Genomic DNA, 15579 nt, shown 5'->3' on the forward strand with positions numbered 1-15579 from the left:
AGCTGGGCTCCCAGCTGGCACCTGGCATCAGCTGCCAGCTGTGTGTGAGCCATCTTCAGTGTTTCAGCCCAATTGCGTCCCTGGCTGTTGCAGCCCTAGCTGCCATCAAATTGAGCAGAAGAACCACTCAGCTGAACCCAGTAAACCTGCAGACTAGTGAGATAATATACAATGGTTGTTATTTTTAGCTATTTCAGGGCAGTTTGTTTTATAGCAGCGCACAACTGAAATAGCTTTCCGAAGAAAATCCTCAAACTGGGATTTCGGAAGAGTTCATTCCATTTAAACTATAAATAGATAATATTTAAATAGCCTGTGCTTAATCCTTATAATGTCTGAAAATCAGTAGGCAAAATTTTAGAAGGCTCTTATTTTGGAAACTAGGCGCCTTTAAGGTTTTTTTTACTAATTACATTAAAGTGATGACTATTTCAGTGTTTCACTTTCTGGCTCGCTTATTCTGTCGTTGAAGTGATAGGTCAGCAATACATAATCAGGTGGGCCCTTTGATTAAAAAGGAGAAGCAGCCCTGGACAGTTTCGCTCAGAGGTTACAGAGTGTCAGCCCTCGGACCAAAGGGTCCCAGGTTCGATTCTGGCCAAGAGCAAGTACCTCGGTTGCAGGCTCAATCCTTGGTCTGGTTGGGGCCAGTGCGGGAGGCAGCCAATCAATGTGTCTCTCTCACATTGATGTTTCTCTCTCTCTTCCTTTCACTCTCTCTGAAAAGCAATGGAAATAATATCCTCCAGTAAGGATTAAAAAAATGGAGCAGCAGTATTTTTCAGCAGAAATAGCATGAGTCAGGCCTTTGCTCAGATTTTGGCCCTATAGCTTAATAGCTCTGTGTCCATGGCTAAGGTACCTAAGCTGCCCGAGTCTGTTTCTTATTTTCAAGATAATATGTCCTGTACAGGATTTATGAAGATAAAAGCAATGCATGTTAAGAACCTAGCAGTGTTCTTGGCTCCGCAAAGGTGGAGCTCAATCAATGTTGCTTTTGTTATGAAGGAGGTGGTAATGTGGTTTTAAAAAGGCAGTAAAATTTGACTAGCTCATTTTTTAAGGGGACATTGAAATATGGGTGTTCCTGGGCTTTAACGGGGTGAGGTGTAAAGAGTTAAAGTGATATGTCTTTGCAATTCTTCCTGCAAACGGGCATGACTTATCTGAAGGAAATTCTGATCCCTAATCCCATACACACTACCCTTCCTCACTTCATTATTGCCAAAGAGGATCTGATAAAGAGTTAAAGGCAACTTCTGGCTTCTAGTCTCAAGGATGGAACTCATGGAAGATTCCTTTGATTTTTTTCCTGCTGCCCTACTTCCTCTCCTCAATTCCATTCACCTTCTAATTTGGTGGGAAACAACTTTATAGGATGCTGACTCTCTGCAAGCTGATCTTAGCTTGAAGGTGCTACAAGGCTCTGGTCCATCTCCAGGGAAGACAGACACACATGCCACAGTCTGAGTTGTGTAGTCCAGGAGAAAGAACAGCTGTCCCAGCCCACAGACCTATCTCTGATTTGTCCTAGCCTTTGTATAATATGTTGTTTTCCTTGGTAAGTGGTGGCTGTCTTTGCTGTGACAGCTAGTGCCTAGTAATGTCTTTGTCTTCTGAATACGTTTGCTCTTAATGATTAAGGAGAGGTGAGTAGTTGTTATTGGTGCAAGTTAAGGACCACTTTTCTTAACTACAGGTTACTTGTTCTTGGTATCTCTCTTCCCTGCCTGACTTGGGCTACCTGAATCCCATTTTAGTCTTTGAAATTTATGTGACCTTGGCTGTGGATAGAATGCCAATATATTGTACTCAAGTGTAATACTGGTTGAGGGCAGAATTGAGGAGTTAAGTGCCACATATTTAAACTGGGTGATCTCTAAAGGAATTATAAATTACCCTAATGTAGCATAAGCACTTACTTGCTTATATTGTTTTTTAATATTTACGTGAATATTGGTCATTAAAATCTTAATACCTCTCAGTTTGAATACTGTAAATGCTTCAATATAGATTTTCTGTGATATGAAATTTCATGACCACGACTGGAATCTTGAAGAAAAACTCTCACTACTTTAAAATCAAAGAGTTAAAGCTAGAAATTAAGCATAGGAATTATTTTAAAATACCATTTCCTGGGGATATAAGTGCACGTTATGTGGAGGCGAACTTTAAGATAACTCATTTTGCTCATAAGCTTATCACAGTCATAATCACGATTATTTAAATCGGTTCAGGCTTTTGTTGTGATTGTTAGCTATAGTACTGCAAACACATTTTAAGATTTTAATATTCTTTTAATTATTTGTAATTATGGACTAATTTTATTTGGAAAGACATTATAATATGCAAATCCCATGCCCACTTAAAGCTGAAAAGTAACCCAAAGCAGTGAAGACTGTGCTACACAAAATAGACTGCACTTAAAGCAGATTTTCTCAGGACTCGAGCCCTATATTCCCTTGCTTCTGGGACTCGTTTGATACTCATGTAATGTAGATTTAGAGAGAGTTTCTAAGACTCCCGTTGACATCGGTGAGCAGAATGGCTCCTTGGAAACCATTCAGGTGTCCGGGCACAGTAAAGGTGGGTTAAAGGGCCGAGGCACGCAGTGCTCACTGACAGCAGCTAGGGGCAAGTTCAGGGAGCCTGTCGCTGTTCATCACTGCTGTTTTAAAGGGAAGGAAAAAAAAAAACAGCACTGAAACTAACTGTAAGGTAAAGCTGCGGAAACCCAACCCCAAAAGGCATGCTCTTACAGAAAAGTCGTCTTAATTCTCCCAGTGCAGTCAGAGCGGAGGACATGTGGTATGTATTACATCGCCCAGGGAATGCAAGCCTCCGCAGTGTGCAGTCGCAGTGAAGGCTAATTTCGAAGTGACCTGGTAGCTCGGTTACTTACCAGTGTTTCTTATTAGCTTGACATTAGTCTAGGGCTGCTGCGGGTGGGACAGGGAAATGGAAACGTAAAGGGGACCCGAGACAGGCTGTATGAGCCCCCCTCCCCTGCCCTGCAGCCCCCTCCTCCAGCGTATGTAAAGCTCAGCACTTGGCACTGGGCTCTGCAAAGTCCTACAGAGTCTGTGTGGAGCCGGCTGAAGGCAGAGCTGTCCATGGTTAGAAAAATGTCCTAGCTGTTGGTGGAAAACCCGGTAACAGCAGTCCTCTTGGTGAACAAAACTTAACTGGAGGGCTGGGGAAGGAATGCCAGCTCTCAGCAGCAGCAGGAGAAACTGCTGTGGCAAAGCTTGCCTCCCGGGGGAGGAATCCGATATCAGACCTTGCCCAGCCTCAGGGCCACCCCAGAAGGGCCCACCGACGTCCCCACCCTATCCCAGCTTTGTTAGCTGCGGCCATCGATCGGCGCGGGCGTCGCGCTGACCCGCCGCGCGTGGGTGAGGGAAAGAGCCAGCGAGACTGAAAGCAAACAGGGCCGGGCTGGGAGACGGAGCCGCTTTCGCAGAGGGAAAGAGTGGAGAAAGAAAAGGGGTGGGGGCCGCGGGCGCGGAGCTTGACTGGGGCCTGCCTGCTTCTCTTTGATTTGATGGCTTTTATTTCTTCTAATTGGATGAAATAGGAAGTCACTGGCGGTCCTGCGTCGCTGGCTATCCTGATTTTACTCAGCCCAGGCAGCCGCTCTGAGTGCGGACAGAGGGTGGGGTTGGGAGAGGAGGGAGAAGAAACATAAAAAGAAGAAATTAAGGGGGGGGGGGGGAACGTGTTTGAGAAAGGAGAGGAGAGAAGGAGCGAGAGACTAAAGAAAGGGAGATCCGCCAGGCGGAAAGTGAATGAGCGCTCCCGGAGCACAAAGAGGAGCGGAGCGGAGGGGTGGGGGTGCGGGTGCGGGTGCGGGTGCGGCGGGGGCGGGGCGGGGCGGGGCGGGGAGGGGAGCCGCCTCCCGCCGCACTCTCCCCGGCGCTCCGCGAGGATGCTGCGGGCGGGGACGCGCCGCGGGCAGGCACCTGCTGCTCCGTAGGAGCCCGCCGCGCTCGCCCGCAGGATGCCGCTGCCGCCGCCGGCGCCGGCCCTGCCCCGGCTCCTGCCGCTCCTGCGTGACAGCGGGCTTCCCCACCCAAGCAGACGCCAGCTTCAGGGGCTCGAGGTGAGGAACATGCCTTTCGGGTTGGGCTACTGGTTTACTTAATCCAGCCACCTTCAGCCGGGTGTCTGCTTTGGCCCGTGTCCTCCGGACCAGCCGGCCGGGATGCTTTGGAGAAGCATTTAAAAGAACTGCAAAAGTGGCCCCCCAAACAGCGGTCAAGAATTACAATATACTTTTATTTGGTAGTTGCTAGAGGCTTCCCCCCCCCCCCTTCTCTTCCTTCCTCCTGAACTCCTCTTGCTTCGGATAATGGCCTTGGACTTGGACGACTTATCGATTTCCCCCTGGAAGATGCTGTCTCATTTGGTTGGGGGGGGCTCTGCATGGTAATGGACCGTGAGAGAGGCCAGGCCTTCTGGAGGTGAGCGGATGGACATCTATTCCCCAGACATGTCTGAGGGAGCTGCTGAGAGGTCGTCCAGCCCCTCCACTCAGCTGAGTGCAGACCCATCTCTTGATGGGCTTCCGGCAGCAGAAGACATGCCAGAGACCCAGACTGAAGATGGGAGAAGCCCGGGCCTCGTGGGCCTGGCGGTTCCCTGCTGCGTCTGCCTGGAAGCCGAGCGCCTGCGAGGCTGTCTCAACTCCGAGAAGATCTGCATTGTCCCCATCCTGGCCTGCCTGGTCAGCCTCTGCCTCTGCATCGCCGGCCTCAAGTGGGTGTTTGTGGACAAGATATTTGAGTATGACTCTCCCACTCACCTTGACCCCGGGGGGTTAGGCCAGGACCCCGTTATCTCTCTGGAGCCACCTGCTGCCTCAGCCGTGTGGGTGTCGTCGGAGGCATACCCTTCGCCTGTCTCGAGGGCTCGGTCTGAAGCCGAGGTTCAAGTTACACTGCACGTTGACAATGCCCTTGTGTCCCCTGACCCCTCCGCGGCACCGACCCCGAAGAACCGTCTCTTTGCGTTTTCGTTCCTGCCGTCCACTGCACCGCCCTTCCCGTCGCCCACTCGGCACCCCGAGGTGAGAACACCCAAGTCAGCAACTCAGCCACAAACAACAGAAACTAATCTCCAAACTGCTCCTAAACTTTGTAAGTAGAGAGAGAGACGATGGCGATTAGAGGACAGGGGTGGGCTCGAGGTCCGGCCGAGTGCTCCCCGGAGCGTGTAACTGTTTGCTTTCCTCCTCGCGTCTTAATGGTATGGTGTCGTTGGAGCGCGTCATGTGACTGGGATGCTCGGGTGGCGGCGAAGAGATGAGTGGAAAGATCTTGCAAAACTGCCGGCGTGAACCGGTGCCCTGACAGCCACTCTTTCTAGCCGCATTGCCGAATCTGGGGTGGGGGACCCAAAACTTCAGCATCTGCCAGTCGCGCTTGAACTTAAGTGAAATTCAGTTGATTTCTAACATTGGCTGCAATTAAAGTATCAGGTCATCATTTACTTTTTAATGTAAGTGTGACTTCCGTGTAGCAGTGAGTATGACTTTGTGTCTTTTCCCCAGAACATTTTCCCGTTACCTCCGTTCACCTTTCCGTTTCCCTCTGCCTCCAGCAGCCCCCCTCCATCTCTTCTCCCTGTTCCCTTGACCACCTCTCCCCTCGTCTGTATTTCAGTTGGTTCTTCCCGGTACTGCATCAAGCCTTCAGGCATTTACAGCGCTCACCTCTCCCCAGCATCGGACCATTGGCGTCCTGCTCCGATTGTAGTTTTGGCTACTGGGCACTTCTTAGGGGCAGCCTGATTTCATTCAAGGCACAGTACAATTCTGCATGAAAGGATTTTCCCGGATGAGTCTTGTCTTCTGTAATCAAATGTTTAAGTAGCTTTCTTGGCAGTCATTAAAAAGTGCAAGATTCACTAGAAAGGTTCATCGCTGTGGGTTTTTTTGGCATGTGTCATTTGCTTGTCACATTGCAGCAGCCCAGCTTAATAACCTGTGAGTGAAGAGAGCCCATGCTTTTAAAACAATGCAGAGCAGGATGTTGGTGTCTGGCCTGGGTGCTCGCAATGCTCTGTGATGGAAAGTTGACAAGGCTGGAACCATGACTGGTCAGAATGTTCTAAGCATCAGTATAGAAAGGAAGAGATATCTTTAGCTTTTAAAAAAATATTTCTAATTTACTTTTGTGTTCTATCTTCTATCACTATTTTCTATCGATGAATATTTCCTTAGTGGGAAAATGTAAAAGATCAGAGAACTTGGTTCCTAGTAACATATGTAGAATCTTTTGGAGTTAAAGGTGAGTTGAGGGTAAGAATTCGGTGATGAAATACTCCTTCTGTGTCCCTCTAGATGGTAATGAAGAAAAAGAATAGTCTTTCAGACGTTATGCTCAGGATGAGATAGAGCCATGTGTTATAGAAACACAGCAAAACTTGACTTCTGCTTGCGATTCAAGATTGTTTCATACACACCAGTTTCAGTGGCAGAGGTTTCAAAAAAAAAAAAAAGAGGCTTGTTTTTCAGGTGTAATTAGGAGAGGAGCTCCTTTCTGCAGACACTGCTTTGTATCTTTATCAAATCCCTGAAGCATCATTAAAGGGCTGACAGACATCACTGCATTCGCCGCCTCTTCCCACCTGGCAAAGTGACCGGGAAATAATACCCAGATGAAATGACAGGCTATAAAAAGCAAGTACAGATCCTGCAAGGAGAAGCAAAATGCACCATGAGGACAAGGTTACTCCTTTGTCTTTAGCGTTTTTAACTTGTCTTTAATGAAAATGTGGCCGAATAGGTTTAGTGGTCCACAGAAAGAAAGAGGACCCTTTGGAAACACTTGTCAGCTAAATTCTATAATTTTGTCATCTGAAGAAAACAAGCAAACAAAGAAACATCCAGCACATTTTCATGATCTAAGACCATATTACAAAGTATGTGGTGACTTTTTGAGAAATTATTTTTTAAGCTAAGTTCTTCTACTAAGGGTTTTAATAGATTATACATCCCATATAGCTTCTTTTTAAATTTTTTTCCAAAGGAAGGGCATTGATTTTCTGGCACTTGCATTTAGTGGAAGAGATTTACTGCTGCCTAAAAGTATCACGGAGGCCAGTGCTGGCTGAGCACAGCTGCAGCCTTCGGAAGTGCATTGGAAATGGGGCTGGAAACGCAGTCTGGGAAGTAGTTTTCTCCTGAAAAGTTAGGAATGGACAGTTGGTTAACATTGTACAGCCTGCAGGGTTTTCTGTGTGTGGAACTCTGTGTTAATTTTTTGGAATAGTGACTAAAAACAACAAAATTACAGTATCCAAAAAATTGAGAGTCTTTTTTTTTTTAAAAGGTTGGTCCTTGGATCTTTGTTTGTTTGCAGACACTCATAAGTGGTTGCTTTTGTTTAAAACGCTTGTAACCATCAACAAATGGGAATTTTTAAAAAAAGGTTTGGAAGTGAATTTTGTCACTTTTTAATCTCTCCCACTTTTTTTCTTTTCATCTAAGAAAGTATTGCTTAGTCACAGGAAGATCTGGAGCTTTCCTTTCAGCGTGCATGCTTTTGACATGAACCGAGCATCATTGTGTTTATTTTAAAATGACATAACCGGATCCGAAGCATGTTCTTCCTTGGTTTCAGGAGTTTGTTCTCCCTTTTCTCTCTGTCTCAGCATATTCGGCATATTCTGCTCAGAGCTGTAACCTTCAAGGTCATAGTCTGTTGAGGGCTAATTGATTCTTCTTTATCCTGGGGCCTGAGACACTGGAGGAGAGACAATCCTGGTAATTGCGTCTGCTGTGCTCTTTCCCAAACCAATCTACCTATTAGTGTTAGGGTTTTATTCTATAACACTAGAATTACTCCCTTCCTCCCTGATTCCTTTAAAATTAAAACATTCTTAGTCTTTATTATCATAAAAGGCAAACTAGAGTACTTTAGATTGCCTATAGCTATAGTGGCTGTGCCAGCTTTTCTAAAATGGATATTTCTTTCATAAGGTAATTTAATTTCATGTTTTCACCATATTAATCTATGCATACATATAGATCTTAAGAAATCTAATACAGGGCTGGAAAATATATGTATAATTCTAAAGTTTCTCTGTGTGATTAGTATTTTTTTCACTACCACACATTGTATCACCATGATAATAGTTAAGTTTTTATTTTCCAGCAAGTCAGATAACACTGGAACCATTCATTTGTAGGATTGTTTTGCCTGGGCTTTTAAATTTTTCTTGCCCTCTATTTGTGTGGAAAGACCTAACTCTGGGAGATTGCAAACTTAGATTATTATAAAAAGAGCTGATTCATTAAATTGCAGCCAGGAAACTATGGTGCCATCTTGAAATGTATGTATTTCTGTATGGGACAGCTTGCTTGATGATGGACTCTTGGGTACAAGAATGGAGTAGTATTTTCATCTTAGGCCAAACTTGTTTTGCTTTGTCTTAAATCTTTGTACTGGGTTGCATGGCAAACCATTGTTACCACAGTGACAATATGAATCACTACAATTTACAAAGCTCAACATGATTCATTTAATCTACCAAAGGATTTCTTCCCTTCAGTTTCAAATGGCATTCATTTTTAGCCCAGTAGATTCTTCTAGATCCTTGCAACTGTTCTTGTAGGTATTTGATCCTTGCAACTGTTCTTGTAGGTATTTGATCCTTGCAACTGTTCTTGTAGGTATTTCAGAATAGTGTTCTCAAGTAACTTTTCTTTGCTTTTACCATACTTATTTAAACCCTAAGACATTAAAAACTGGAAGAAACTGAAAGACCCCCGATTTGAACCAAATCATTTTATAAATTTACTAATGAGCCAACCCAGACTCTGAAAGAGTTAGTGAAATTCTTTCACTGATATTCACAAGTTCTGAAAGGTTTAGTGAAATCCGAAGGGTAGAGAACAGAGTAGTGACCTGTCTCCTGTCCCATTTCCCCTGTTCTAGAGAGTTAGAGCTGGAGACTCGCTCTGGTGGTTACCACTGGTCAAGGGTGTGGAGTTCATACCATTAAAATTGAATTTTCTTTTCACCGTCTTGTTTTGCGCATATAAATTTTTTTTTTTATCTGACCACCCATACAATGTCCAGCTTGCTTTTGAAGACACCTTGGCTTTTCTTGGTTGAGCTCTTTCCTGCCATGTAGCCAATGGCCAAGTGGCTCACTCTTTCCTGCACATCCCACTTCGTTCCTCCTACTCCTCTATGATCCCCAGGTCAGTTTTCTTTCCTTCCTCTACCTTCCCACCCTCTGGATTCTATCCTGAGTCTTTCTTATTTTTCTAATTAGGCCATTTTGGCTTTATGTATCAATATTTCGTTGCATTCTAAGATATAAAAGCATCACCACCTGTCTTTTCTTTCCTTGGTAGGCTTCATGCCAGTTTCTCTGCAGACTCCGTCATGTGTGTACAAATCTGCATGTCTGCATTTCCAGAAAATCACTAATGCCCCAAGTCATACATCTTTGTTCTTCCTTGCTTCCCTTTCCCTTTTAATAATAGCTCAAAATATCATTTTAAAGCATGAAAGAAGAGATAATTTGTAAATTGAGAAACAGAGGCATGAAAAGTTATGGCTTATCTAAAGTTAAGCTAGAAGCCCCTAAGAATTAGGAATATAGCCCTTGTCCACTGAATCTATTGGATTTTCTATGAAACCATAAACTATGCCATGTCTACTTTTATGCTCATGTTTTCATTTTTATTATTTTTTCACATGTTAGTGATTCTCTTCTATCATTTCCTTTTTTTGTTCATTTAATGAATATGTACTTAGTACCTTGCATGCACAAGGCACGGTTCGAGATTGGTTATATGGCAATGAAAAACAGTGAAAGTCCTTGCCCTCAGAGAGCTTGTGTTCTAATGGATTTTAGGAATTTAGTTCCACAACTGAATTTGAATTATTTTCTTACTTTCCTAAACATATACTCTGAATTCAAAATTTCTTCTCCTTACCTTCATTTTATTCACATTTTGACCGCCAGCCCTGTTCCTGCCCTAAGTAGTTCCTCTTCTACTTGTTAAATCCTGAAGACTTGCCAGCATTGTCCTGCATCTTAAAAGTGACATGAATCCTAACTCTGCTCCCCACAAGTTGGGTAACTTTGGGTGATTCATGTTTGGACTGCGCGGCGCTATTTAAACAAACCATTGGAGTGGTTGGAAAAGTAGTACCTGTCTGGTTCTTTAGGAGCAGTCTCTTAAGTAGAAAATATGTACATAATTCTATTAGCATGAAAAGATTCTAAGATTATTTTCAGATTCTAGAAAGCTGATAGCTGTAAATATTTTTGTTTTTATTTTTTGGTCATATTTTCTATTTATTCTTTTGGTTTGTAAAACAAGAATATTAAAATATTCCCAAGGAATTTCAGTTTCACTGTCCAGAGAAAGTTCTTGATTCTGCCATTAAGTTATTTAGTTCTCAAGCTGAATAAAAACTTGGGTTCATATATTATTCACATGAGAAGTGATTGAGTAGAAATAAAGTTAACCCTCATCATCTTAATTTTGTTGCAGTCTTTACAGCAATGAATGTAATCACTTGTGTGTGTGAGAGAGAGCATTCAAAGTTTATTTCTGAGTAATATAATTGACATTCTGTAATCACAGATTTTTATATAGTGAACATTTATAGAGATTATCTGAGTGACTTCCAGAGGGAGGAAGTCATATCTGGAAAAGTGAAGTGACTTGCCCAAGGTCACTGCAGCTAGTGTCAGTGTTGATACCCAAACCAAAATAACCCTTTCCTTTGCTATACCATTTGTCTTTTCCAAACTGTTTTTAGCATTTAATATTCAAATAATACAGTAATCCCCCCTTATATGCCTTTTGGCTTTCCACAGTTTTAGTTACCCATGGTCAACTGTGGTCCAAAAATATTAAATGGAAGATTCCAGAAATAAACACTTCATAAGATCTAAATTGCATGTCATTCTGAATGGCATGATCAAATCCCACCTGGGATGTGGATCATCCCTTTGTCCAGTGTATCCACACAATATACGCTCCCCTCCTGTTAGTCACCTAGTAGCTGACACAGTTATTGGATTGGTTATCAAAGAGTGAGCACATTCACATAACTTATTACAGTATATTATTACAGTTCTATGTTATTATTAGCTATTGGTGTTAATCACTTCCTGTGCTTAATTTATAAATTAAACTTTATCATAAATGCATGTGTACAGAAAAATATATATATATATATGCCTTTCTTCATGGCATTGAGCAAGTTATGTCATCGCTCTGAGTCTTTTCTCACTTATATGTAAGAATAGTAGTATGCATTTGTTGGGGTTGTTTGGGAAGATAAATGAGATGTTGGAAAACACCATGTTCCAGAACTAAAATATAGCAGATATGAAACTAGTATCTATTTATCTGTTTTCTCCCTCATTCTGTGACTCCCTTCTTCACGTCATTCATTTCTTCCTTTGCTCTTGACAGAATGGTTCTCTATCAAAGTTTGGAGAGTTAAGTTTGGGAGTTTGGGGAAGCTTATGAAAATTGTAGAAGTAAGGTTAAGAGTTGAAGAGGCATCATGGTGAAGTGGAAATTGCCCTAGAAACTTGACATGAAATCCCAGCTCTCCCCTGTATAAGCTATATGACCTTGAACAACTCGCTTCACCACTTGAGGTTTTAGTATTTAACACCCAGACAGATGGGGATGTTAATACCTAAAACTTTCACGAGATTGTGTTAAAGACTAAATAAGTTACTGTAGTGAGAAAAATACCTGATATGAGGACAAATATTAACTTCCTCTTTTCCTTCGTCTCTAGGAGGGTTCATATAGACCAGTATTCGCAAATGTTAACATTTCTAGGAGTCTCAACAGGCAAATTAATTTGTTATTTCTTAGAGTGATGTAGAACTTTACTAATTTCTTGAACCCTAGTGCCATAAAAAGAGTTCACCCATAAAAACTGGCTAGAATACAGAGATTATTACTCCTTGGGGAATGTCTGAAAGTCACAGAATGAGTGTGTTTCTTACAGGCAGAATGATAAGGAGCTACTCCCAAGACGGGGAAAGACGGGGGTGATTAAAATTGCGTTTGCAGGGAGTTACGTTCTGTGGGGAGGCTGGATTCATGGAAAGAAATTCATGCAGTTCAGTGCAGGGCTTGGGAAGACTTGGCTGGAAAGATCACGTATCCTTCTTGATCTGAATGAAAATTATGCTCACCGAACTCCTGTCATTGTTTCAAACTGGAATTTCCAGACCCCAAAAGACAGAAATTAAGCTATTCTCAGGATTTCGCAAAATCCATGGAAATAATAATTTACACAGAATAATTTTACATGAACCAAATTAAACATAGTTCTTTTAATTTTATTAAAAATATACACACGCGTATATATATTACATACACATAATATTCTAAATAATAGGGGAAATGATGATTACTTGACAAATATTGTGTAAATAAAATTATTTAAAGTATAGAGGAAAAGGTTATTTATCAATAAGTTTAAAAAAAACCTCTAGCCCCAGATCTAATTATTAGAGGCTTATAAAAAGTAAAAGAAAAAAACTGTTATATAAATAGAGAATAATTGTACCTTAAATATATACTGGAGATTCTGTTACAATGGACTTGAAATATTATTAGCTTGATTATTGGTCACAATTCTACAAGAAGAAAAAAAGCAGTGCTATTCTGGACGTAGGCACTTACAAAGGGCTTTGGTATTTTTGTATTTTTGTGTGCACCTCATGACTTTTTTTGCCTACAGATGTAATTTGTTAGAGCTTTTCATTTACAAAAATGTATAGTGATCAGCATAATACATGTTTTTCTTTATTCTTTAACATAGTAGAACTAGAAATGTGTGAAAATGTTTGTGCTTTGGTCATCTTGATTCTTATTAATTCAAGTAGAATAGACATGGCAGAAACTGAACTCTGAACCAGTACTGAGGCAGTGAGGCAGCCACTTCTAAGAGGACAATATTCGATGACAACAATCTAGGGCAGATTTTACCTGAGTATAGGCTTTCCAGACTGTGCAGTGGAAATGAGCTGCTAAACCCAATAAAACTTGATGAAATACAATAGAAATATTCCCAAGTTAAAGCATTTTTTATTTTTCATAAAAAATATGGTAGGACAAGATGAGCCTATATATACGATAATTTTCAGTGATATGCACTGGAGTGTTTGAATTGCCTTACTTGAGGTGTTGTCATCCCAGCAAAAGGGGAAATTTGTGAGCTCTACTTTTACCAAAAGTTAGTACAGAATTTAATACTCATGTAATCATCTAATAAAACAAGTCTCCTCTATAACTCATTTTAAAAACTCGTAATTTAAAATTAAACCAAGTATTCACACAATTATATGCATTTGGAAGGAAGAAGATTGCGACACTGAATACAAAGATAGTTGCCTTAGAAAGAAAACTCAATTTATAGGCAAACAAATGACACGGTAATTCTCAAGTCTTAACTTTGGTACCTGTGTTGGTGTCGGATACTGATATAATTTTATTTATCCAGCTTTCCTCCCTTCTCCCTCCCTTTATTTCTCTCTTACTTGCTATCCCACGGCCACTTTTATCCATTAGTCTGCTGGTCCTGCCCCACCACTCTCCCCCCTGGTCTGAAGCCCGTGTCCGGGAGCTTCGGGGGCCGTGGAGCCCGCCGATGGCCCCGGCCTGTGGTTCGCACCAGATGGGCTGGGGGAGAGCGAGTGAGACCTTAACCGCAGACCTGACCACGATTAGCCTGATGACTTGCAGCGGTGCCTCTTCCTTTGCTAAGTAACAGGAAGTATTTGTTTTGTGAAGTATGTTTGTGTCATGCAATAAAAGCTCCATAAATAAATGGAATGATCTAAGGACAGTGGAACTGAGCTCTTCTTAGCATTTGTTTGTAATCCCTTGGTGGAGCTTCCTGAGTCATAATTGCTCGCTCTTCTGGGAGCAGAAGGGAGCAGTAGCCATTGATTGTTACATGATGCTCCAGTGTTGCCTACGAAGCAAATCTTTAGAATGATTAGTGGCAGCGTTCAGTGTTACAACTCCGATCTCTCTTGGCTCTAATCCTTAAAGCAAGCTGGATTTCTACAATGTTTCCCCATCCCACAACTCATGATTTTTCAAAAGAAGAGCAAAAATAGTATCATGTAATCTGGGTAGACTTTGGTTTACATTGGAAAACAAAAACATTATATAAAATAATTACTTCAGTCTTTTTATCTTTCTATTTCCATGACAACAGGGAGATATTTAAAGCAACCCCCCACCCAGGAAGTTCAGTTTCATATGACTGTGACTTTAGCTCATCTGCGCTCTGGAACCTGAGATACACATAGCCAATAACCTCTATACTCCCCACCTATTCAGTAAACTGCACATAAAAACATAGGTATCAGCATAGTAAATCTTTGGCTTCTCAAAATCCTTGGGAAATTAGTTGTTCTACATTGTTGAGTTTTCTAAATAGCTGATCATTTATCACTTTGAAACTTTAATTTTGTTCATTTTGGATGGGAATCTTTTAATAATCAATGCTACATGCTAAACAGGATTTGTTAAATATAGAATCTTCATAGCGTTGACTACTGTGATGTCTTGAGAGCATAGCGGGTTATAATTTTCTTTAATACTGTGATCTTATTAGGACATATTAAGTTATATTAGGAATTCTAACCCCAGACCCATATATATTTTGAACCTGTGCTGGGTTATTACATAATCATGATTAGAATTTCAAAACATTAAGACATCATAGAGACAATTCACACCTAATCTTTTCATTTAGTGCAGAGAAACAGGCTCAGGGATGTTAATTTTTTTTGCCAGAGATCACATAGAACCAGAAAATTTTGATGATATTTTTGGTATTCCATGCTTTCAGCTATGAAGTTACTTTGGAAGCAACATATATTAAGGAAAATACTTTTCATACTCCTTTTAATTTATAGTTCTGATATCCTATGGGGTTTTGTAAATCAAGTTTTAAGCAGGTTAAACACTTATATGAAAGATAAAGTGTCTCTGAGTAAGGTTTTCTCCTTGAGAAAATGCCTAAGTTTTGGTGACATATCTTTTGCTTATCCAACCTGACTCATCCTGTGTTCTGGATCAGCAGACTTCAGGATGAGACGTGAATGGCAGATGAAGAGGAAGAATAACTACTTTATTCTATTAGTGCTTAGATTTCGGGAGCCTGAGTCTACTTCCAGAAGTTTTATTTTGTTCACTTATTTCTCCTTTCATTATATGTAGAATCAGGGTAGACATTAATCAGAGTACCTAACAGGACATTATTTTTTGAACATATGAACTCTACAAAATTAGTCAATGTGCTTTATTGGCTTGTTGCAAAATTTATTTGAGAAACCTTATAATTCACAGAATAGAAATTATTTTTATTTTATTTTACTTTCTGGAGCCTACCATAGCCAATATTATCTCATAAACTCTTCTCTGGTATTCAAGGCCCTGACCCAGCAGAATCCCAAACTTTCTGTCTAGCCCAACTCCAGTTGTCCTTCAGCCAGAACCATATGGACCCATGTTCTAGCCAAGTGAGACTCTGCCTGAATATTATTTTATTTCTCTCC

The 15579-nt window shown here is 41.5% G+C and overlaps 2 protein-coding genes across 5 annotated transcripts in view; both read left to right on the top strand.

Annotated features, from left to right (window-relative positions):
• The window catches only part of NRG1 (neuregulin 1), an 889211-nt gene that overhangs the window by 774698 nt on the left and 98934 nt on the right, over positions 1 to 15579 (top strand). For 2 of the 4 annotated variants that reach the window (XM_087814156.1, XM_087814155.1), the window contains exon 1: positions 4431 to 5138. The exons of the other annotated variants lie outside the window; for them this stretch is intronic. In XM_087814156.1, the coding sequence (XP_087670282.1) occupies positions 4472 to 5138 (667 nt within the window). In that variant the 5' untranslated portion in view covers positions 4431 to 4471. Of the gene's footprint in view, positions 1 to 4430; positions 5139 to 15579 lie in introns of those variants that run through there. 4 annotated transcript variants of the gene reach the window in all.
• Positions 4001 to 4144, top strand: LOC148093637 (uncharacterized). The gene has a single exon (XM_087813762.1). It carries the CDS (start codon positions 4001 to 4003, stop codon positions 4142 to 4144), a length of 144 nt encoding a protein of 47 aa, XP_087669888.1.

The sequence above is a fragment of the Miniopterus natalensis genome, chromosome 2 (assembly GCF_054644295.1).
Source record: "Miniopterus natalensis isolate mMinNat1 chromosome 2, mMinNat1.hap1, whole genome shotgun sequence".
Classification (NCBI taxonomy): Eukaryota; Metazoa; Chordata; class Mammalia; order Chiroptera; family Miniopteridae; genus Miniopterus; species Miniopterus natalensis.

What these genes read in the sequence shown, in the direction of transcription:
- LOC148093637 (XM_087813762.1), top strand. Translation starts at nt 4,001, where the DNA reads ATGCCGCTGCCGCCGCCGGCGCCGGCCCTGCCCCGGCTCCTGCCGCTC.